The sequence below is a fragment of the Mya arenaria genome, chromosome 3 (assembly GCF_026914265.1).
Source record: "Mya arenaria isolate MELC-2E11 chromosome 3, ASM2691426v1".
In the NCBI taxonomy this organism is placed as follows: domain Eukaryota; kingdom Metazoa; phylum Mollusca; class Bivalvia; order Myida; family Myidae; genus Mya; species Mya arenaria.
The window spans coordinates 47,708,281-47,733,912 of NC_069124.1; the positions used below are offsets into that span (position 1 = coordinate 47,708,281).

The 25,632-nt window shown below is 35.7% G+C and overlaps 1 protein-coding gene across 13 annotated transcripts in view; it reads left to right on the forward strand.

Moving 5' to 3' along the window:
* Positions 1–25,632, forward strand: part of LOC128227336 (neuronal membrane glycoprotein M6-a-like) — a 70,111-nt gene that overhangs the window by 25,811 nt on the left and 18,668 nt on the right. Inside the window, exons 1-2 of one of the 13 annotated variants that reach the window (XM_052937749.1) lie at positions 22,600–23,443; positions 23,918–24,315. The exons of 7 other annotated variants lie outside the window; for them this stretch is intronic. In XM_052937749.1, the coding sequence (XP_052793709.1) occupies positions 24,174–24,315 (142 nt within the window). In that variant the 5' untranslated portion in view covers positions 22,600–23,443; positions 23,918–24,173. Of the gene's footprint in view, positions 1–14,271; positions 14,596–15,991; positions 16,867–20,147; positions 20,713–22,599; positions 23,444–23,917; positions 24,316–25,632 lie in introns of those variants that run through there. 5 more of the 13 variants (XM_052937750.1, XM_052937751.1, XM_052937752.1 and 2 more) reach the window with 5 other exon arrangements.

Genomic DNA, 25,632 nt, shown 5'->3' on the forward strand with positions numbered 1-25,632 from the left:
AGTGTATGTTACCCTAACCGTGCGCTTCGTAACAGGGTCTTTGTGAAGATGTTTGTCTCTCGTTTAGTGTATGTTACCCTAACCGTGTGCCTCGTAACAGGGTCTTTGTGAAGATGTTTGTCTCTCGTTTAGTGTATGTTACCCTAACCGTGTGCCTCGTAACAGGGTCTTTGTGAAGATGTTTGTCTCTCGTTTAGTGTATGTTACCCTAACCGTGTGACTCGTTACAGGGTCTTTGTGAAGATGTTTGTCTCTCGTTAAGTGTATGTTACCCTAACCGTGTGCCTCGTTACAGGGTCTTTGTGAAGTTGCTTGTCTCTTGTTAAGTGTATGTTACCCTAACCGTGTGTCTCGTAACAGGGTTTTGTGAAGTTGTTTGTCTCTCGTTTAGTGTATGTTACCCTAACCGTGTGACTCGTAACAGGGTCTTTGTGAAGTTGTGTCTCTCGTTTAGTGTATGTTACCCTAACCGTGTGCCTCGTAACAGGGTCTTTGTGAAGATGTTTGTCTCTCGTTTAGTGTATGTTACCCTAACCGTGTGCCTCGTTACAATGTCTTTGTGAAGTTTTGTCTCTCGTTTAGTGTATGTGACCCTAACCGTGTGACTCGTAACAGAGTCTTTGTGAAGATGTTTGTCTCTCGTTAAGTGTATGTTACCCTAACCGTGTGACTCGTAACAGGGTCTTTGTGAAGTTGTGTCTCTCGTTTAGTGTATGTTACCCTAACCGTGTGCCTCGTAACAGGGTCTTTGTGAAGATGTTTGTCTCTCGTTTAGTGTATGTTACCCTAACCGTGTTCCTCGTAACAGGGTCTTTGTGAAGATGTTTGTCTCTCATTTAGTGTATGTTACCCTAACCGTGTGTCTCGTAACAGGGTATTTGTGAAGATGTTTTTCTCTCGTTTAGTGTATGTTACCCTAACCGTGTGTCTCGTTACAGGGTCTTTGTGAAGATGTTTGTCTCTCGTTAAGTGTATGTAACCCTAACCGTGTGCCTCGTAACAGGGTCTTTGTGAAGATGTTTGTCTCTCGTTAAGTGTATGTTACCCTAACCATGTGTCTCGTAACAGGGTCTTTGTGAAGAAGTTTGTCTCTCGTTTAGTGTATGTTACCCTAACCGTGTGACTCGTTACAGGGTCTTTGTGAAGATGTTTGTCTCTCGTTTATTGTATGTTACTCTAACCGTGTGCCTCGTTACAGTGTCTTTGTGAAGTTGTGTCTCTCGTTTAGTGTATGTTACCCTAACCGTGTGCCTCGTAACAGAGTCTTTGTGAAGATGTTTGTCTCTCGTTTAGTGTATGTTACCCTAACCGTGTGCCTCGTAACAGGGTCTTTGTGAAGTTGTTTGTCTCTCGTTTAGTGTATGTTACCCTAACCGTCTGACTCGTAACAGGGTCTTTGTGAAGATGTTTGTCTCTCGTTTAGTGTATGTTACCCTAACCGTGTGTCTCGTAACAGGATCTTTGTGAAGATGTTTTCTCTCGTTTAGTGTATGTTACCCTAACCGTGTGTCTCGTAACAGGGTCTTTGTGAAGATGTTTGTCTCTCGTTAAGTGTATGTTACCCTAACCGTGTGTCTCGTAACAGGGTCTTTGTGAAGATGTTTGTCTCTCGTTTAGTGTATGTTACCCTAACCGTGTGTCTCGTAACAGGGTCTTTGTGAAGATGTTTGTCTCTCGTTTAGTGTATGTTACCCTAACCGTGTGCCTCGTAACAGAGTCTTTGTGAAGATGTTTGTCTCTCGTTTAGTGTATGTTACCCTAACCGTGTGCCTCGTAACAGGGTCTTTGTGAAGATGTTTGTCTCTCGTTTAGTGTATGTTACCCTAACCGTGTGCCTCGTAACAGAGTCTTTGTGAAGATGTTTGTCTCTCGTTTAGTGTATGTTACCCTAACCGTGTGCCTCGTAACAGGGTCTTTGTGAAGTTGTTTGTCTCTCGTTTAGTGTATGTTACCCTAACCGTCTGACTCGTAACAGGGTCTTTGTGAAGATGTTTGTCTCTCGTTTAGTGTATGTTACCCTAACCGTGTGTCTCGTAACAGGATCTTTGTGAAGATGTTTGTCTCTCGTTTAGTGTATGTTACCCTAACCGTGTGTCTCGTAACAGGGTCTTTGTGAAGATGTTTGTCTCTCGTTTAGTGTATGTTACCCTAACCGTGTGACTCGTTACAGGGTCTTTGTGAAGATGTTTGTCTCTCGTTTAGTGTATGTTACCCTAACCGTGTGACTCGTTACAGGGTCTTTGTGAAGATGTTTGTCTCTCGTTTAGTGTATGTTACCCTAACCGTGTGTCTCGTAACAGGGTCTTTGTGAAGATGTTTGTCTCTCGTTAAGTGTATGTTACCCTAACCGTGTGCCTCGTAACAGGGTCTTTGTGAAGTTGTTTGTCTCTCGTTTAGTGTATGTTTTGCCTCGTAACAGGGTCTATGTGAAGTTGTTTGTCTTTCGTTAAGTGTATGTTACCATAACCGTGTGACTCGTTACAGGGTCTTTGCGAAGATGTTTGTCTCTCGTTTAGTGAAGTTTAGCCTAACCGTGTGTCTCGTAACAGGGTCTTTGTGAAGATGTTTGTCTCTCGTTTAGTGTATGTTACCCTAACCGTTTGACTCGTTACAGGGTCTTTGTGAAGATGTTTGTCTCTCGTTTAGTGTATGTTACCCTAACCGTGTGTCTCGTAACAGGGTCTTTGTGAAGATGTTTGTCTCTCGTTAAGTGTATGTTACCCTAACCGTGTGTCTCGTAACAGGGTCTTTGTGAAGATGTTTGTCTCTCGTTTAGTGTATGTTACCCTAACCGTGTGTCTCGTAACAGAGTCTTTGTGAAGATGTTTGTCTCTCGTTTAGTGTATGTTACCCTAACCGTGTGTCTCGTAACAGGGTCTTTGTGAAGATGTTTGTCTCTCGTTTAGTGTATGTTACCCTAACCGTGTGCCTCGTAACAGAGTCTTTGTGAAGATGTTTGTCTCTCGTTTAGTGTATGTTACCCTAACCGTGTGTCTCGTAACAGGGTCTTTGTGAAGATGTTTGTCTCTCGTTTAGTGTATGTTACCCTAACCGTGTGCCTCGTAACAGAGTCTTTGTGAAGATGTTTGTCTCTCGTTTAGTGTATGTTACCCTAACCGTGTGTCTCGTAACAGGGTCTTTGTGAAGATGTTTGTCTCTCGTTTAGTGTATGTTACCCTAACCGTGTGACTCGTAACAGGGTCTTTGTGAAGATGTTTGTCTCTCGTTTATTGTATGTTACCCTTACCGTGTGTCTCGTAACAGAGTCTTTGTGAAGATGTTTGTCTCTCGTTTAGTGTATGTTACCCTAACCGTGTGACTCGTTACAGGGTCTTTGTGAAGATGTTTGTCTCTCGTTTAGTGTATGTTACCCTAACCGTGTGACTCGTAACAGAGTCTTTGTGAAGATGTTTGTCTCTCGTTTAGTGTATGTTACCCTAACCGTGTGACTCGTTACAGGGTCTTTGTGAAGATGTTTGTCTCTCGTTTAGTGTATGTTACCCTAACCGTGTGTCTCGTAACAGAGTCTTTGTGAAGATGTTTGTCTCTCGTTTAGTGTATGTTAACCTTACCGTGTGACTCGTTACAGGGTCTTTGTGAAGATGTTTGTCTCTCGTTTAGTGTATGTTACCCTAACCGTGTGTCTCGTAACAGAGTCTTTGTGAAGATGTTTGTCTCTCGTTTAGTGTATGTTACCCTAACCGTGTGACTCGTTACAGGGTCTTTGTGAAGATGTTTGTCTCTCGTTAAGTGTATGTTACCCTAACCGTGTGACTCGTTACAGGGTCTTTGTGAAGATGTTTGTCTCTCGTTTGTTGTATGTTATCCTAACCGTGTGTCTCGTAACAGGGTCTTTGTGAAGATGTTTGTCTCTCGTTAAGTGTATGTTTTGCCTCGTAACAGGGTCTTCGTTAAATCCTTTGCATCCTGGATTGTCCTGGTATTATTCAATTATTCTAGGTTATCTGAAAACTTGGAATTCACCATTGCTTTCCATGCTTAAGTCCTCGATCTTTATTGCTGCGCATAAAAAACAGAGTGTATAATCTATTTAGATGCCCTAGATAGTTCATTTTTACATGATAGAAAATATAAAGGAAAAATGGTGCTAAGTGATTGCAGCATTACCTGAAACCAAAGCAGACACTATCCAGATTCAGTTAGATATCTCGTAAAACAGGATTTCCTTGAAATCAATATGACAATATATCAATCAACCCATTAATTTTCTGCATAAGTATCTAATAACAACAACATATCTGACCGATTTATTTTAAGAAATCGCAGAAAGAGTGTCTTTTATAGCACAGAACGTATTAATGATGAATGTTAGACTTCGGTTACACTTTAAAGTACAGCCTTTGAAAGAAAAAAACAAGAACGCAGTGTACTAAGATGATTAAACCCTTCGAATATTCAGATTTCAAAAAATATTTTGTGTTCAAAGACTTTTTTTTTGAAAAGATGCATTATTATACATTTTGACATATAGTTTGGTTTTACTACTATTTGCAAATGAACTAAGCATTTCAAGGTCTTGAAGCATTGAATGATTGACGCTTTCCCTCCACCAAAAACCACCAGGCTAATTTTGATTCACGTGCAACATTTACGGCCTAACAATGGGCCTAAAACATGAAGAAACGTAATATCAAATTGCAAAAAACAACAACAACAACATACCATCTGCCGCCTGTCAATGATTAAACGTAATAGTATACGTACCACGTGAACTTAATGCAAAATACTAAGTGTGGATAGCTTTGCCGCCATGTTGAAGACATGGACTGTCATTTTTAGATCACAAAAATAATAGTATAAAGGCGACAATGCTTTCGAAAAAAATGTTTGTCATTCGATATCGGAACGTAACGATTCTGTTGAAAATTGCCCTAACCCATGGAACATGCATGAACAAAATACAATACTATGGTATACATAGGTATTGTATGTGTCATGTTTGCCATTTGCAGCTAATTCCGGTTTCCCGGAATAATTCTAAAGTTCAGAGTCATTCAAACCGTCAGAACTGCCTGATAATCGATACAGCTCAGTCTGATTGTAACACGGATATTAAATCTGGTGGTATTGAATAACTTTTAGTTCTTATTCAAGTTGAAATTAAATCAATCTTAGAACAAATAATTCTACAAAAATGTGCATATTTACATTAACTAATCTGTAAATGACATTTAATCTAACAGTCTTGCTATAATTTTCATGCAATCTTTAACGGACTCGATCATGTTTCTTTTCATTCTCGTTCACCAGAGTGATGATGCTATGCGTACCACATGAATGAGAATGTTTTTTTTTTTTGTAAAATGCTCTTTTTTATGACGGTGGCCTTGTGGTAAAGGCGTCTGCTTTTTCTTTACCGCCGGGCTTGAGTTCGCACCCAACTAAAACTAAAATTCTTTTTAAACTCTTTTTTTCCAGCAATTTCGATATCATAGAGTCAAATAATGATAAAATTGATTGTTTTCAGATACATTACCAGGAAAAAACCCTAATAGTTGGCCCCTAAACATGAGCGAGCCCCTTTAAGACGTATGCAATATCAGATCAGCGTTAATTATTTCAGCCCAATTCTTAATTCTTATCTATATTTGCAATACGTTGTATCTTTTTTGCAAAAATAAAATGTACCCAAACCAAAATATCGTATATAGCAAACCACTTACCCAAAGCCCTTTGGCGTGCCATAGATGAATGTGAATTACCATGGGTTCTTAAAACAAGCTAATACATAGGCTAAAGAGAATGCATCTTCTAAATGAAAATTCACTGAACATAATATATTTATAAAGATCTGACTCAAAAGGTTTTACAATCGTAGCTCACATATTTGTATATACCATTGCAACATAGTTGTGCTGTATAGTATTTTTATACATACGTTCTATGCTATAAAATACTCCCTTTCTGCGATTTCTTAGAATAAATCGGTCAGATATGTTGTTGTTGTTGTTATTAGATACTTATGTAGAAGATTAATGGGTTGATTGATATATTGTAAAATCGTCCTTGTTTTCCATGAACTATCGTTTGACGAGGTATTTCGCTTAATCTAGATCGTGTCCACTTTAGTTGCAGTACATGCTACAATCACTTGTCAACCAATGTCACTTTTATCATTATAATCTTCTAAAATGAAATGATTAGGGAATTTAAATATATCAAATGTGGGTTTTAATTAGATTAGCTTCAAATGTTTCCTAAATACTTTGCTATAAGTGGCAGTAATAAAAATCGAGGACTTCAGTGAGATTGGATTAGGTAAAACGGCATGGAAAGCAATGGTTCATTCAAAGTTTCCAGATAACCTGGAACGATTTTATTATACCATGATAACCCAGGCAGCAATATATTTTACGAAAACCATGTAACAAAGCCGACGGTTAAGGCCAAGCATACCTTTAAAGATAGACAAACAGCATTACGAAAAAACAAAGATTGACTTCGCAATATACATGCATCAAATTATGTTAAGTTATACATGTTGAAGCTAAAGCCTTCAAACGGTCTGCGAAACTGTTTTATTGGGGTTTAAACAAGTATTGTTCTTGCGCACACACCTGACCTACTACCCTAAAATGTAAGCCTTAGATGTACCTAATCATTGCCTTCCATGCATGTGATTTGAAGCCGTTCGTGTAGTGTTCTTGTGCCAATTGGAGAATTAATCAAGGTCAAGGTCACCACGATATCGGACAAGCAACGCACGTATCAATTTGACTGAAACTGAATGCAATACAAATGAGAAATGAATATTTTATATGGTTGTCGTCATGAAATTAAGCATGTTGTATTTCATAGACATTATGCTTTGTCGTTTTACAAATGATACTGGTTTGGATATTAAATCAATTTCTAACCACGCAAGAAAATCAAACAGAACAAAACGACAACCTTTCAAATTAAATGGTGTTGTCAATTCATCAGAATCTTCGATATTAACATTCGTTTGATTCAGAGAAAGAGAGCTAGCCTTAATCGTTCAAATAAATTAGTGCAGCCTTGTGGAAAATTGAAAAGATTAAAAGCATCGATTTGCCGTTATTGTTTTCCGGCAGCAATGCATCGGCCTCTGAAATAATTGACATACTATCAGAGAGGAGTTTATTTCATTGCCATTAGCGAGTAAATGATGGAGAATGGGAAATGTTTGGTCAGCAAAGCACATTATGTGACTATCAATTATCATTTTAAGCAAAACAAAACTTAAATAAACATTGTGGCACATCCCAGGTGATTTATGGAACACCGGCCCATTATTTTCCGTGTGACGATTTATTCAAATCATCGATTGCTACGTTAAACGCAGCCAATGCTATTGCGAATTTCCGGAGCTAGGTCGCTGAGACATCCATTGACCGTATGGATTACCCTTTGACATTTCCTATGATTGGATTCTTGCTATTCTTGAAATTATATACGGACTTACCGACGGCTTTTCTTTGACTCCAAATAAGACATTGCATTCACCATCTGATTAATACTGCCGAAAGTTATTTATTGTTCTATATATCATTGGTGACGTTTTTGACTCTCTTATTAAACGCCTTTCGTTAAGAATTGGTAGAAATAACAAGAATTTTCCCTAATTATAAATGTTTATAAGTTGAAAATAACTTTAGCACTTCATGTAATAACACTACATCTGCCAATATGGATGAATTACAATTTATATAGGGCAGATATCGCGAACAAAATATACTATATGGATGTCAACATTTTAGGGTTCTGTAATATTTGTTTAAAATTCATATTTCAAACAAAATGCGATTACTGTGCAAAACGACGGTTTTTTGTCAGACTGAAGTAAAATTCCTATAAATTCATATTTTTTTGAGAAAAAATGTTGATAGCTACACGGTCATGTCCTTGACTTGGAGTTTATTTCTATGGCTGTCTTTGGATTGAACAAAAACTTTGTATGATGGTGACAAGAGTTTTGACAAAAAATGTTTGTCCTTCGTTATCGGAACGTAACAATTCTATGGGAAATCGCCAAATACCATGGAACATGCACAAACAAAACACAATACTATGGTATAAATAGGAATTGTATGTGTCATGTTAACCATTTGCAGCTAATTCTGGCCTTTTGAGTTAGCACTGATTCTATCGGTCTCTCGGAATAGTTCTTAGGTTCATGGCCATTGAAATTGGCAAACATATGTGAAGAATCAATGCAGCTCAGTCTGACTGTAACACGGTTTTCAAATCCGGTGGTATTACATACCGAAATCTTCTTTAAATTGAATATAAATCAGCTTTTAGAACCAATACTTCTTAAACAACTGTACGCTAATTATTCTGTAAATGACTTAAAATTTTCATTAAGCAATCTAAATTAACCAGTCTTGCTCTAATTTTCAAGCAATCTAAATTCAGCCAGTCTTGCTTTAATTATATCTAGATAAGATTTAACGCTGCAAGAGGTAATACCAGAGTTGCGCAGAAGGGCTTTTATCTTTCAGTTCAATCAGTTTTTAATATGTCGTCTATGATAGGCACACGTTGTATCTACTTTTTTAAATAATGTGTACAAAGCGGGTGTTCATATAGCACCCTTAAAGCCGCACTCTCACGGATTTACCGTTTTTTAAACTTTTTTTTATTTTTTTTATCTTGGAATTAGAAAATGTTTGCGTAAAAATCTGCAAATCAATGATGAAAGACTCCTGACAAAAGATCAGATCGCAGATCTTCATATTTCCATTCCAAATATAATGTTTTATGGCTTAAACCGTTACTATTAAACGGTTGAAGAAAAATGCATAAAACATCAATTTTGGGACGGAAATATGTAAAGCTGCGATCTGATCTTTTGTCAGCAGTCTTTTATAATTGGTTTGCAGATATTTACGCAAATATTTGCTGGTTTCAAGACAAAAAATAAAAAAAAGTTATCAAAAAGTTCAATCTGTGAGTGTGCAGCTTTAACCTAGTCTTAAACTCATTGGCATGTAATAGGTGAACTTGAATCCCAATAGACTTCTTAAAACGAGTTAATATCTACTAGGCTATATTTCAGGCGCGTATAGCTGCCTATACGCGAGTACGCAGCTGAACCCACATGATTCTGACAAAAAAAAAAAAAAAAAAAAAAAAATCAGCCGAAGTTGCAGTATGTGTACTTGACTACACGATCCTAAAACTGTCCATTTCCAGTACTAAATAAAACTTCCTCAGAACGCCCAGAATGCACCAGATTGCACCATTGTTTTCATAATTTTCCTAGTAACCCCCTACATTTAATAGAGCTTCCAAAAGAAAATTATCTGAATATAAGATATTTTGAAATCCTGACATTCAAAGGTTTTACCATCCTAACCCACATTTTTGTGTCTACCGTTTGCTGTATAGTGTAAACGAAATCTTACTTTCATTATTAATACGTTCTATGCTATAAACGACTCTCTTTCTGCAATTACTTAGAATAAATCGGTCAGATATGTTGTTGTTATTAGATACTTATGGAGAAGATAAATGGGTTGATTGATATATTGTCATATCATCCTTGTTTTCCCGGAAATAATGTTTTACGAGGTATCTCGTTGAACCTGGATCGTGTCGGCTTTGGTTTCGGTACATGCTATACTCACTCGCCAACCAATGTTGCCTTTTTTATCGTTACGTAAAAAGCGAAGTATTAAGGGAATTTAAATTAATTAATTTTGGATTTTAATTAGATGAGCTTCAATCATTTTCTAAATACACTCTGCTATTAGTCGCAACCATAAAGATCGATGCAGTTAGATTGCATTTTTCTGCTAATTACTCAGTTGTCTGAGATTGTTATCAGAATTAATTTCCTGCAAATTAGAGGTACATATAATTGCCAGCAGATAAAAAATTTGAAAAGAACGAAAGTTTATCAATTTTAGGTGGGAATATCCTTAAGTCGAATCGGCATGTCTTATTCCAAGTTTCCTGATAACCTTGAACGATTGAATTGTACCATGAAATACAGGCCGCAAAGCCCACGGTTAAGGACTAACATACACTTATGTCACGAAATAACAAAGACGGCACACTTTTGATCATGCTTCAAAAATATCAATATTACATGGCTACCTACTCTCTTGGAATGATCAGAAATATTGGTATATACTGGGGGGTAAAATATGTTAAGGAGAACATGACTTCAGACTTGTCCCAACACTTGAATGCCTTAGCGGAAAATAATCATAATTGCCTTATTGCCTTCAGTGTATATGATATGCGCCATACTAGAAGTGTTATTTAAACAAAACACAACAACACCATCAAGGTTAAGATCACCATGATTTGATACAAGCAATACATTATCCACTCGATTGTAACTGAATTTAGAATACATCCAACATTCTCAGCCAATGAATAATTGCAGTTAGGCATTCATTTAGTACTAGGCTCAATCATAAATATTTTTTTCAACTTTCGCGGGTGTTTTTTACTCCTGCCACTCGTCCGATACACAATCCTTGCCTCAGTTTTGCGTTCACAATGTGACAGCCAATAAGGTTGTGTTCTAAGTCATTTAGATGCCATGAAGTAATATGTTAATAAGTTAGAAGGGCTCGATCATTACGCTCACTCGGCCCATTCTTAATCATTTAGACTTCTTGTTATCTTACTATTGCGTAGTATATATATGGGGAATGACTATTTTGTATAGTTGTCGTTATGAATGTAACCATATTGTTTCATCTTACACCACTGCCAATGAATATAAATTCATAGACAGTATACATGTATAGGCAGTTGACGTTTTACAAACAAAACTGGTTTGGATATGAACTCGTGTTCGAACAACGCAAGAAAAACAAACAAAACAAAAACAATAATTCTTCAAATTTAATGGTGTTGCCCATTCGGAAACATCTATGATATTAACATTTGCCTGATTCAAAAAAGCGAACCAAGCCCCGTTGATACAGATAAAAAGCCAAAACAAATAAGAACATCGATTTGCCATTATTGTTTTCCGGCAGCAATGCCTCGGCCTCTGAAATAATTGACATACTCTCGGAGAGGAGTTTATTTTATTGCCATTAGCGAGTAAATGATAGCCCATGGGTAATGTTTGTCCAGCAAATCACACCTTAACACTGATCTCAAATGTACCATTCTAATTCAGGAAATAACACAGACCGACAAATGGGTTTGTTTGTATGGGCTGTACATAACGCCTTGTTTGTATATTTGTAATATATTCCACAGTATACCACTAACAGGTTAAGCTGAATTTTAACTGACTATAGTTTACTCATTTCTGCCAAATATCAGTCATTGTCATATAGAAAGAGATAAAGATATTTGAGTTTGTCGTAATCTTACATCTTGGAAGATTGTATCAGAATTCACAACTGCCAATAAACATAGGAATATTCACGGGTATTTATAGTTTAAACTTTGTTTGTGCAACAAAAGCTGAGACATTCAGACTTGCTGTTACAGCTTAGTTAAAACTAATAGTTGACTTATATCAAGAGAGCTAAAACCTACCTCATGCGTCTAATGGAACTATTCCAGCCTTGTTAATCGAGCTTAATCGCGAACCAAATTAGGGCATCGATTTGACATAATTATTTTCCCGGAAGCATTGTCACGGTCTCTGAAAGAATTTACTCTCGGAGAACAGTTTATTTTATTGCCTCAGCGATTTAATGACGGCTCATGTGTGTCCAGAAATTCACATTAGAACGCTAAATTCAAATGTACTATCACAAACAGAATGTGAAACAGACTGATGAGTAAGTTTGTTTGTAGGGGTTGAACATACATTTGTGTGTACATGTATATTGGTAATGATGAGCAAATGATATATATTTACAGGTTCAAAAATTTTTCAACTTATTAAATGCAGCTTCTTGTTGCCGTAGCAACATGATAATGCCCAACAATAACATTACAATGAAAAATAAATGCAACTACATGTCTTTCAGTTTTTCGATACAAAACTAAGTTTATAGACAACTTTCAATGGGTTGAATTAAGTAAAGCAATAGGAAACGATGTCCTGAAAATGCTTTCCATTTGCGAATCAGTAGCACTTTGATGCGACATTTCTTCTATATCTTAAGTGGCCATGCAAGTAAGAAGTTCGGTTTAGCAAGTGTTTCATACTTAAAAATATAAAAACTATGGTTTTTTTGCGGTTAAAATGCCCTAGAGAGAGCGGTGAAAGTTGACAACGTTTAGTTAACTTAATTGGCCATCTTAGAAACACCACTTATGTAAGCAATTCAGTTCTCCTTTTGTGTTGGTGCAGATATTTCGTTGTGTAGTGTTTAACAAAGAACCGGAGAAGTTATCTCATGCTTACAATAACTAACCAATTTGTTTTTCGTTTTTCTCAGAAAGAGGAAAATCGTCTTTGTAAGGGTTGGTTAATTGTTTCAAGATGACTTTATTATTTTCTTTTTTGCTGTTTAATTGTTTCTGCACGATGATGCAATTTTTTCACGGGAGCCGAATAGGATTATGAGTTGGACGAGAATCATTCATCATTTTAACACAAATAAATATTGTTTGTTTGGCATAATTATACATAACTGAATAGCAAAATGGAGAATATATCAAAGTACTCACGCATCTGGAAACAATAAAACGTTCGGAGAATCTTGGTATAGGTTCGTATGCAGATACGTTGTATTTTCAATAGATAGATATTGTGAATTGTTTCGTGCATTTGAGCGGTTTATTGCCTTAACGTATGATAATTTGGCGGAAATAGGCAGTTATCATTCCTTCGTATATTATATCGTATGTTACATGATAAAACTAGCGCGTTGGGGACAATAAAACAATAGCACGTTTTATACGCAGGACGTTTTGTATTCAAAATGGAAGTGTATATTTGGCGTACGTGCTTGTTCTGGATTTTAAATACTAAAATGATATGAATGCACTTAGGGTTCTGTGTATGACAGTTGTTGTGTGACACATTCCGTGCTGATTGATGAAAATGCTATGTAGTGCCTTCATGTGACAAAACTAAGTTCAACCGACTTGACTTTTACTTGTGATGTGGTATTCTAAGATATGTTAGTACAAATGGATACACTTTGAACTAGATAAAAAGGGGCACCAGCTGTACACAAAATAACTTACAATCATTGAAATCATAAACGAATATTTTACTGCATAAAGATTAATAAGTATGCTACTCATAATTACGACGATCGCGTGTAAGAGGTAAGACCACGCCTTTAAAAAGACAACCGTATAAACATGAGACATATTTTTCTCATGAGAGAAGGTATGTAGTGTTGTCTGCAGACATTCTGACTGGAAGTGACAGGTATGTGAGGGCTGAAACAGGGGAAGGACGTACGCTCGGGAAATAATGCTACAACTGTCAGCAGTTTGCGACATTAGCCCATTCTCCTAGCGCTGAAACCGCACAAATGCAGGAATTGTAGTGTTTGGGACACGTGGAATGACACGTGTGTTTTCTCTGTGTAGATAACCGTATCGGTCTCAGGATTTTCTGGTTATGCTTGAACATTTATTAAGAATTGTGTTTTTTTATTCTTTTTTATATAAATATTTAAGTTATAAAACGTGAAAATAAATTTCATAGAATCAAGTGACATTTTCTACCTCTTTATTGCAGACAGATGCTTTCAAATTCGCTTGTTTAACAAACTAAATATAATTTGAACAACCTTTGAATATACACACGTATTTATGTAACATTTGCATTTAGCTATATTCTCAGTAAATGTATCCAACAACATAATCGGTTTATAAGGCGAATGAACATACTGGCTAAACATAATTACAGAAAGAGAAACAAACTAGAATGCACAGTATGGTCTTTGTTTTGTTTCACAGCTGTTAATGTAATCACGTAAAAGACAGTTGGCCCATGGATTAGGATAATACTGTAAACGTTTCTTAGTTTCTTCATTTCATTTCCAAAAAATAGTAGAGGCTTACGATAAGGATGTTAACAGTGCTGGATAATTTGTATTTGTTCACGTATTACCGCGATTTCAGTACAATTTCTATCATGTTCTACCAAAAAACTTTTGACATTTGAGCTAATCCAGGGTATTTGCACAATCAGAAACACAGAATAATTCGGTTTGTTTGCACAACTCCTAAAAAGCCGAAGAGGAATGATTAAATGCATGAGATTGCAAATAATGTAATTGAAAATAAGGCTGCCCGATTAGTTTATTGTTTGAATGCATTTCATGCAACAAAGGAAAGAGGTAGAAATTGTTCTTGTTTTAGGTTTTAATTATCGAGTTTCTTTTTCATGAAAAGAATCAAACTGGATAAGGATATAATATAATATATAATTTCTTGGTGTCCTTCAATCTTGTCTAAGTGGACTTTTGACATAGAAACACCAGACAGACATAGAAGTGTTTAATTGAAGGATAAACTGTTGGCATCTTTGAGAACGGATGGTTTACTGGATTTATAAATAAAACGAACAATAATAAGACCATTGAGAAGAGGCTCCAGACACATTAGGTAATCAGGGTCTGAACAAGATGTCGGCGGTGTGGGAGGTTCGGCGGTCGTACCAGGAGAGGCCAGGCCCCGAGTCCGGGCACCTGCTTGTTGAGGAGGAGGGGATCTCAGGTAGGCGGGACTTATCAGCAACTTGACATTACTGTTGCAGGGTTTTGGATACTTTGTTCTATTAAGGAAATTGTTTTAAACAAGTTATATGATTTATTTTTGAACATATAAATGAAGTTAATTGTAAAAAAACTAAGGCATAATGGGTTTGTTAAATGAAAAATAGGTGAGCTGAGGTTGATTTATAGTTAAGCAGTTTGCTGCATATTTGAAACAGTTCATATGGCCGCTGGATTTTGGTATTGCATTCCTAACGGAGAATATAGATAACCAAAACATACGTATTGCGATAAAGCAATAAGGCTAACAAGTAAGGTTTTGAGTGTATAAAGAAAACCATGCGCATTATATTAAATCGATAGCCGTATAGACGTATATCAACTTCAAGTAAAACAAGCTGTCACATTATAATGGAAACACTTCTAGATGAAGATACAATTATAACACTTTCAGTTGATTATTGATTACATTAAAGATGCACTCTTCTTCCCATTGATGAAATAAGATTTACCAAAATTAATAAAATTGTTTTAATATTCGAAAAAGGATTAAGAAATGTCGAAAATAATGGTTCTTATGAAGGATTCCGAGTTTAATTTGAAAGAATTGAGTAGAATTATTTCTACCTTATGAGACTATAGTAGACCACAGTAAATATTTTAGCATTCACCAATCAATTGAAATTTTTGCGCTTTCTGCTATTAAATACACGGTTACAATCTTGTTATCAGTAATTAATATTTTCCATAAATGCAGGATTTGGTAAGTAGTTAAAGATTATCAGTTAAAATTTATCTTTGTTATACACGTGTATGTATTGATTTTTGAATAAGAGTGTCACTGTAATATAAATATTCTCTTATTTACATTGTGTTCCGTTTTGAGGGCGAAGCAGGAAATGTGTGACGCTAATCCTCATTGACGGGAATTACTGCAAATATCCATATTCATTGACCATTAAATTCTCCTTGAGCGCCTTGAACAATTAATACATCTCAAGAAAGCTGGATATCGATCGCCTATAACAGCAGTACCATATCTTACATTCATTCTCCCGTATATGGCGCTAGACATTACTGGCAGAGAATTCTAATATGTTTAGGGAACTATTTTCTCGGTCCCGAGTTTAACGTTCTTATCAGAGTGGCTCCATTGAATTCTCGTTAAAGACCTGCCCGATGCTGTTTGCGATAGTAATGACCCGGCTGAAAATTCCGAGGCAAATGTGATTGCAGGGCTGAAGAATACATTAATACTACAGAAACAAGAGAACCTTTGCACGCACCAGTTGAGACTGTGCACAAAAGCTGACTCTGAGCTAACGGCTTGCATTGGCACCATATATTGGATTTAGGTCGCGGAGAGATTGAGCGCGGTGGAAATTTGAGTTTTCAGAGTATGTCGGATTTTATGGGTTTTGTGTTTCCTTTCAGTATAGGGTTTTTGTAGTGATTGTTATGTTAAATGCATGGCTGTGGATAATGCCCAACAGTTGCTATTGAATGCGAGCTGGATGGCGGACATAATATACTAGCAATTTATAGATCGGTGGCATTAGAGCGGGAGTTGTTCTCAATGGAATTATAAGGTTTTTATTTGTAAACATTGCGGATATTTGTGTATGGTTGTTTATAACACAGTACAGAAGACCTGTAGCACCAGCCTCCTGGAACTGTATGTACAGGAAAGCTTCATGCTGGGGCGATGATACCAGATTGAGATTAGATCTTAATAACGGATTCATAGAGTTTGCCATGCTCTGATCTGCTGGAATATAGTTTATGATTCATTTATTGTTACGAGTGCATGCTAAGGCACGAATGTTATACTTGTCTCTGAAGATTTTTGCAAAGTATATTACTTTGCGTTAAGGTTAAAACTCTTTAAAAAGAATTCCCTTTTGCAGAGAAGTTGACAAAAAATATAAGGAAGCATGCAAAAATTAAAGTGGATAAAGTGATACATAACGAGATTTAGAATTCTGCAACTAGGCGTTATTTCTGCGTTTCAATTTGCTGCCGAAGTTAGTACCGGTGGAAGTTGTGAGTGCGGTCGGGACAGAGTTTTAGCATTTGAGGATAATTAAGTGGACAGTTGGACGCCAGACAGAGACGGCGATGAGCGAACCGATGGACGTAGGGATACCCATTGAGGGGGAATGGGAAGCGAAACCAGAAGAAGGTGGACTGGACGAAGAGCAGGGCCAACTCCTCGGGCAGGACGTACTGTTTCCTCCAAACCCAGAACCGGAACCAGTCAAGGAAAACGACGGTACGTGAGCAGACGGCCGTCCATCTGTGACGACGCATTAGTCTGTTAGATTTAGGAATAACACTCATGTATGGCTTAAATGGTGTATTTAAAAGAAAGTGAAAACAGGGAACAAGGAACATGACATTAGATATTCCGTTGCATTCGTTCGTTTTCTTTCAATTCATTTTTCATAATGGTGCCAATGTAGATCAGATCTAAAGAATGAAATGCGTCCTAAACTTAAGTATTAGAAAATGATACTACGTTTATACATGATGAGCGTGTCTATATAATTGTTATTAATTAATGACGTCTCTATGAACTTATATCAAAGGATATTGTAGACAGGATCTCTGATAAACGAAACAAACCTTATATTCTATGATTTGACATTCTTCAATATTGACAGGGAGTTTTCAAAATGTTTGTTTTTCATCGACATCCATTGACAATATACAATAGCCAGTTCAATAGATTTGTTTCATGGACGCATTGATTAACTTTCCAAAAGCGTCTAAAACTACCTGCATTCAATCAATAAGATCAATACCTGTGTTTCTTATATTTTGTTCCATTTTGTTCCAATCTCATCTAATCCTTTCATGTACTCGATCTATTAATTATACATAGGCATCATTCAAGTAATTTTGCTGCTTTATTTAGTATGATCTAATTAACAGAGAAATACGATTTTATAGTTGTAATATTCCGTCTATTATTCAAAAGGATGGTGTTTTATTGCTAGATAGATCAATTGTCTTGAATCCTGTCTTTATGTGGAATCAGCACAGATGTGGTATCAATTGGAAAAGAAGATTTCCCACAGGCTTCATTTTATGTATGGATTTTGATTCTAGCTTGCGTCTTATATTTAGAAAGCCTTGATAATTTGTTCGTTCCTGGAGATTTTCTTTGAAGGTTCATATGGAGACATGCAATTATCGAGTACAAGATAGTATACAGTATTGTTCTGTTTACTTACAAGAGTTTATTTAAGTGAAGGCAATCTTTCATACAGTGATACAAGAGGCCCTTAAATAATAAAAGGATTTAAAGCTGTACTCTCAGATTGATTGTTATGACAGCTTTTTTTTGTATTTTTTGTCTTGGAATGAGCTTTTTTTGCGTACATGTCTGAAAACCAGTGATATAAGACTGTTAACAAAAGAGCAGATCGCATTGTTCTTATGTACGTTATTTTAATGCCAAAATGAGCTAAATCTAAGACATTTTTTTAAAATGTCAAAACTGTCATTTTGTGAGAGTGCAGCTTTAAGTATTAAGTTAGTATCTAAATCTCTATATTGAAACGGTATTCTAGGAACATGTTGGTCAAGATTTATACCTTGCTGTTGTTAAATCTCCATTTATATATCACGTAATTCTACCATAGCATGCACGTGTGACTCAAGCTCACCCGTTTGATTGACTTGACACTCTATGATTCCAATAGTTAAGGCGTGTGTACGCCTGGCAATATCAATACATATTAAACACTGCCATTTTATTAACCATTTTATAACATATTAATTTTTGACTTTCAGGTTATGTCAAGTTGTGCAAATTCTGGTAACACTGACCGATATTTGTTTGATTATAATATATTATCGGATTCGTTTCGCAACCATGAAACAGTTTTGTTTCATATTGTATTGAATTGATCGATTTGTTTTCTGTTCTGGTGAGTTTTGAATAAACATGTCTAACAAGTGGTCATATAAACTGTTTGATGTTATGTAATCAAACGAATTCTGAAAATGCCGGCACTTAATTTATTTAATCAATCTTTGAAGAACTGTTCATGATGGTCAAATCTAACGTTAGTAGCTTCTGTGCATGTTCTTTATGAGTGTTGATTTGTTCACAAAATTCTTTGATTTAGTGCTTTTTTAAATTGCATTGTTTCGGCCATCAGTATGGACATTTATAGCTGTAAGTCGATATTTTTTATTTGTTATTTCAATTAATGAGTATTTTGGATCCATATGGCTTGTTTGGTACAGTTTAACAACGTTTTTCACTGATAAGTAATATGACTATTACCAGAAAACGCATGTGTTTGGAGCGATCGGTATGTGAAATAAAATAATTTCATGGTAGTTTTCATTGTAACACACATGTATCTGGTATACAGCTGGTATATACCTTTGACCACATGGGCATGCATTCTTGATCAGTTTATAAACTGTATATAAATCATATCCAAACACTCCCCACATGTATACTTCTGGCTTTTACACGTGCGCACATTCCATGGCTGCCCGAGAAATTGGTTTTAGGAGAACGTGAGTGATTTTGTACAAATTGGTTTGCCAGGGTCAATTATAGATTGATGAATTATGAGAAGGGTTTGACAAGGTTTCTTGGCTAGAGCCAATGGTTTGATATATTGCAGAATTTGAAGGCATTCAGGTCACCTTGGCCTTTTTATCGAAACCAACCACGAATGTACATGGACGGTTTACAGTGTCAGCAATTTTGACATTTTAACTACGCTGCATGTAGATCGCGTAGTAATTTCAATTTAGCAGTTACACTTAATGACTTTACTCTTAGGAATCATAATTATTTATGCAGTTATACACTTCACTGGCAATAAATTTAGACTAAGTAATACACAATACATATTAAAACAATTCAATAAATTAATACTGTTATTTAATTTTTACGAACTACTTCTACTGGTGTACCGGCATACATCCGAGGTTGTTTTCGATGAAAAATGTCCAAGAAGTTCCGAATGAATTTGAAGGGAGTAGGCGTGTACTCGAACAAAGCCTTATGTACCGAATACTGAATAAATGCACACGAATCATGCGTAACAAGATTTCAAGATATCAAGATTTATTACTTTTATCATTACAAAAATATTTCAATTTGTAAAGTATTTACGTACCACCTTCATAAGTTCTCATTCAAGAGCCGTTGAATAACGCGTACCGAAACTGTTAGGGTTGGAGTGGTCGGTTCAGCCTCAATGTACAACAATATTAGCGCGGATAAAAGGTGCACTCCTATAATCATATTCTTTAATCATCATACTAAGATGCGCGAACTAACGAAGCATATAAACTAGTTTGTAAATATGTTAACTACAAGGTATAGTTCTACAAACACTAAAACATGCATGCGTTTTATGTTCGCTTGTTCGCTGAGGTATTAAAGCCGGGTGTTCATTTTGTATATTGAGCTAACGCAACATAATTATGATAATAAGCTTTTCCTATGCAACAGTTAAGTTGTTAAAACTGACTATGTGCATCCTAATTATTTAATTTACTGTGTGTATATAGAGAGAAGAACAAAGTGTATGTTAATTAAATGAGACAATATAACGGTCTGTTGAAATTCAAATTTATGTCTGAGATGGATATGTATTAATTTTACCATTGTGTTGGATATGAGACTGAACAGTACTGATTTGTTGCCAGGTTGGTTAAAAGTGAGAATATCTATACGAAGTTTCAATATTTCTTAGAGGCATGATCGTTCATATTGTGTGAAAGTTACATTGGATAAATAAAGGCTATTTTCAACATTCGTTTCTGCGAATAGATTATTGACGATTTGATATATTTCCTGCTGAAAGCAAGAATGGAATAATTTAATATAAAGTAGGAAGTCGTGGCGCTACTTTTTACATTTGACATTCATACTTATGTAATAGAAACGTGTTACCGTAACAAGTGAACGTGGATCAATCTGTTTTGTCACTTGATTTAACTTTATAAAACAACAACAAATAGTGTCGCCGAGGAAATACCATATATACACATATGAGTTATTCGTTTGGGTATCGATACAGCAGCCCGGAGAACGGGAGTTTGCTGCGAGGCCATGGTCGTGAACGAAGCACTAGTTCAGGTGAGGTGACGTGATTTAAAACAATACTTTCTCCCTTGGTGAAAAGTTGTATGGATAAGGATTATTTAAAGATTGAAATAACCGCAGGCGTGGGTGGGGGAGGGGTAGGTGAATTGTAGAGTGGTATATAACATGTTCCATTGTATGGCAGTTGTTTGCGTTAGGCTCATTTAAAGACTGAAATGTATAGGCAGCCTGTTTGTGTGTGTGTGTGTGTGTGTGTGTGTGTGTGTGGGCGGGGGGGGGGGTCTTTTGTAAAGTGCTATGTAAAATGGTACCTTGTAAGAGAGTTGTTTAGGTAAGGCTTACTTGAATCAGAAGGGGGGGGGGGCTATTGTAGAGTACTATATAAAATGTTCTCTTGTAAGAAAATGGTTGAGTTTGGCTCATTTAGAGAATGAAATGATTTCGCAGAAGGATGAGGGCTATATTGAGTATTTTGTAAAGGTAAAGCTTAATACGTTGTATTATGAAAAATATACGGAATGAAATCCTTGCATAATAAAAGAAACGTGGCATTTTAGCATTACCTTCGTACTCACGTATACATAGTTATGCATGGTGTACCTTTGGTCACTATCATATAATTAAATGTCTATCAAAACATGTGTGAAACCAATTGAAAAGTTTGTGCAATACGTCGTTACGAGATGATTTCAAGCATGCTGTATATACTTTAACATTATATAAATTACCAAATACGGCGAAAGATGTGATATCAAGTGAGATGATAGATCATTGCATGCGTGTTAAAGTTATTTCAGTGTGATCTGGAGTGGTTTTGAGTGTTTAGAGTATCTTTCAGCTAAACGCATGTAAACATCCCTCCCGTTTTTGTGTTTTGTTGTATTGTCTTTATCGATTGGTACACGTTACAAGTTTTATATTTACTTCGTTAAAAAACACAGTTTTGTACTTATAAGGGCTTAATAATTAATATAGGTAAATGCAAAAACGATTTTTTATTCTAATGCATTATTATGTTTAACTTATTTGACTTTAATGATCAAAGCAAAAAAGTGTATGATTTGTGATCAGATGAAAAGTATTAACAATATTTTGGCGCTTTAAAGTGACACACTTATTCAAAATCAAAACATACACATGTATAACAAACATCAATTTTGACTGATACACTTTTAACTACTTACTAAATAAAGCATTTATGGAAAATATAAATTACTGATAACAGGATTGTAACCGTGTATTTAATAGCAGAAAGCGCAAAAATATTAAATGATTGGTGAATGCTAAAAGATTTACTGTGGTCTACTTCAGTCTCATAATGTAGAAATACCGTGTTTTATGCTCATTTCTTTCAAATTAACCTAGGTATCCTTCATAAGAACCATTGTTTTCGATATTTATGCTTGGAATATTAAAGCAAAATTATTAATTGTGGTAAATCTTATTTGGGAGTAAGAGTGCATCTTTAATTGAAAACTGTGTGGCCACGTAGCTATTAATTGAGAGGCTTATAATTTTTATCAGTACTCAAATCAATTGTTTTTTTTTACTTTGAAAGGCAAATGAGTTAAACAAAATAATTCATTATTTTATTTGCATCAAACTACATTGCGTCCCTTTAAAAGCTATGCAGTCACATTTAACATGTATTAGATCGACACTAATTTACAACTGTTGACAGCACATTTGAACGAATACGTCTACATACAGCAGCCAAGTTGAATGCATTCATGAAATTGAATGATAAATGTCTTTCGTACGATCGCAATAAATAGGTCTATACAAGGACCAGATGTGGCATACTGGAGTCACTTCTATGCTTAAGTTGACAGACAAATGTCGTCCGCCTTAACCTTTAGAGATTGAAGCATAGCATTAATATCGCAACTCAAGTAGGAAAATAATAGGACAACGATATATGATACAGTAGTCAGCGATGTGATGAAAAAGGATCGTTATGTAGTTACATCGTTTGATGTTTCAGACATAACAAATTGGTGTAAAACATTATATATATTTTTGGTTTTGGACTGAGGTTGATTAAATATGGAAATTGTTTTGATGTGCTCTATCACGGGGTCAATGTTGGTTGGTCAGTGTCGCCCGGGGTTGAGGGGCGCAGCTTTAATAGACGCTGATTGACGCGCTACTGTATAAACAGATAGATACCTAGCTATTGTGCATGGATGAATGGTGATACAATAAACAGGAGTTGTTTTAGGTTTAAGACATTTTGTTATTGTGCGTCGGGGATTTTAAGCCTGAAAAAGCTTAAATTCAATAGGAATATTTGTTTTGTAAACACAGATTTGAAATTGAGAATCAGTGCGTAGTTTTACCCATTGCTGTGGGATCTTCAATTGAAGTAATAAGTGGACTTTTAGTGGATCATATAAATGAACACAATGCTTAAGAAAAGCCTAAAATAACAAGAGCTAAAGTGTCGTGTGCTTTGTTGTATTTGACAGGTGAACATGTAAGTTTGATGCGGGTTTGCTCCATTAAAGTGACATATTTTTAAAGGCTTTACCAGATGTGGTTAATAAGTAAATACTGCAATGCATATTCAAAAGGATATTTTACAAAAGGATGTGATCGTCAAAATTATTTTTGAAATGAATAGGAATTGATTTGTATCATAATCATTACATGCAAATATCATTAAGGAAATTAAGATGTGATTTCTCAATGGAAGCAAGTCAAGCCTTATCGTTCAGTGCTTATTTCAGTTTAGGGTGAATTAAAGGGACTCGCTCATGAATTGGTAAAATGTCGAAATAACGTTTGGCAAATCATTAAAAGCGTTAAAACTAAGATACCAAAAGCTGGAACCTTCACCAAATGTTTATATTTGCTCAAATATTGTCTTTGAAGACCACAATTTTCATTAGCGTTAAGAACGACATTTAGCGATTCGTTGTTGCGTGACTGGTTGATTGACATTATCACGTAATGTTATCAATGTATTGCTAAGGGTACAAAATAATTATTAATTTTAGGTGTCTGTCCTGGTGGCCTAGTTGTTAAAGCGTACTTTATCGGCGTGGGTTCGCACCCCACTAAAACCAATATACTTTTTATACTATAATTATTGTATTTTTTTTATGCAACTACGAAATCAAAGGGTAAAATAATGATAAAATAAGAGTCTTCAGACGCATTACCGGGAAAATTAATTCGTGGTCCAAACTCATCAGCGAGTTCCTTTAACATAACGAGATTCATTGTGATAATTTAGTATTGATAATTGCACATTTATTCAAAGCAATCGGAATCTAAATTGCTCTGCAAATGACACTATAAATTATTGACTGTCACAGTAATTAGTACGCTACAGTATTGGATAGGACGTAATTATGAAATAGCCTTCGGCCATATTTGTGGACATTCGCTCGTTTACATGCATCGGTTCTTTTGAAGTTTATTCATATATTATTATACAAACAGATGGACAGCGTGAGATGTATGGTTGGAATTTATAAAAATCGTATTATATGAGGCAAAAGAATGGAAGTTATCGTGTTGTAAGGGATAGGATGGATTTAAGCATGGATAATGTATGGGAGCACCGACCAATCGCTGACGAGAATGGCACCCTGATAGCCAATCACAATGAAGAAGGGTCACATGGAAAAGGTATACACTTAACCTATTTGAAAAAAAAAATGGTCGACACTGTTATTAATGATTTTCATATTAGAATTAGTTGGTAAATGCAAATACATTATTGATTCGTTTTCGAAGCAGTATTTACTAAAATGGGACAAACTTTTCTGCAGCTAATTGAATTATTAATGAATAAACATCAATAAACTGTCCAAAAGTTATCTTTTGGCAAGTTTGCAAATAAAAATAATTTGATTGGTTAACGATATTCATTGAATAAATAGCGACCAATCAAAACACGTTTTGGTTAACTTTGACTAAACCAAAAAAGGACCTGCAATTTACAAATGTCTGCAGATGTGTAACTAGAATTGTATCATGAACAAAATCATCAGTGCGATTTATGAGACAAGCTTTGGTTTCTAAGAAAGAGATGTCCACAATAATTGCTGCGCGCTAAATCGATTTTATATTTAAACTTTGCATTGTTGTCGGTATGGGGAAATCCGTGAGGAGGAAGCAACTTTAATTTAAGTAAGTGGCAGGCGCAGTAGGCGGCATCAGCTTCCTTCGCTTTAGAGGAGAACGCCCATACAACTTTTTATTCTACATTAAGGAAATATTGTTCATAAAACATTATTATTTTGTTTTGATTTTACGCCTGAGCAAACATGCAGTTCATGCGAAAAGGTTCTAAGTGACATTGAATAAAGAAGAAGATAGAACCTTTTCGCTTACATCCCTCAATATGTAAAATCGAATTGATTGATGTTATCTACTGCACAACCTTGACTTCAATGATTGATCATTGATAACTTTCAAAACGTGCACTTAAAACTGTAAAAAATATGAAGGCATTCCCTTTTTGCTTCGGGCTGATGCTCAAGTTTGGACAAGGAACAAATTACATATATTCTTGTTATGTGGTTTGATTTAAAAACAAAATAAAAGTTGGGGTATTATCATAGCCTTGGTAGCGTCGTCGTTGGCAGCGGTGGCGTCGTCGGCTTGCTGAATCATGAAGTATTCACACGAAACTTGGAATACTTGTTCCTAGTGACAATGTTCACATGTGTGACAAGATCCATTACTCTGATTTTAAAATTTGTCAATTTATGGGCCTTGATATATTTCGAACACCGGGCGATCCGCTCGCGGTGCTCAGGTCAATTGCTTAACGTGTGTAACATTTCAGCTGCTTCAATATTACAGGGAATAATTTATTGCTCGTCATGTTTAAAACGGCGGCATGTCACCATGTGATAGTCCCTGTGGGGACAAGTAATTGATTGCTTGATTTTAATTCATTGTTTTCTCCTAGAAGTTCTGAAACTTGTGGAATAAGCA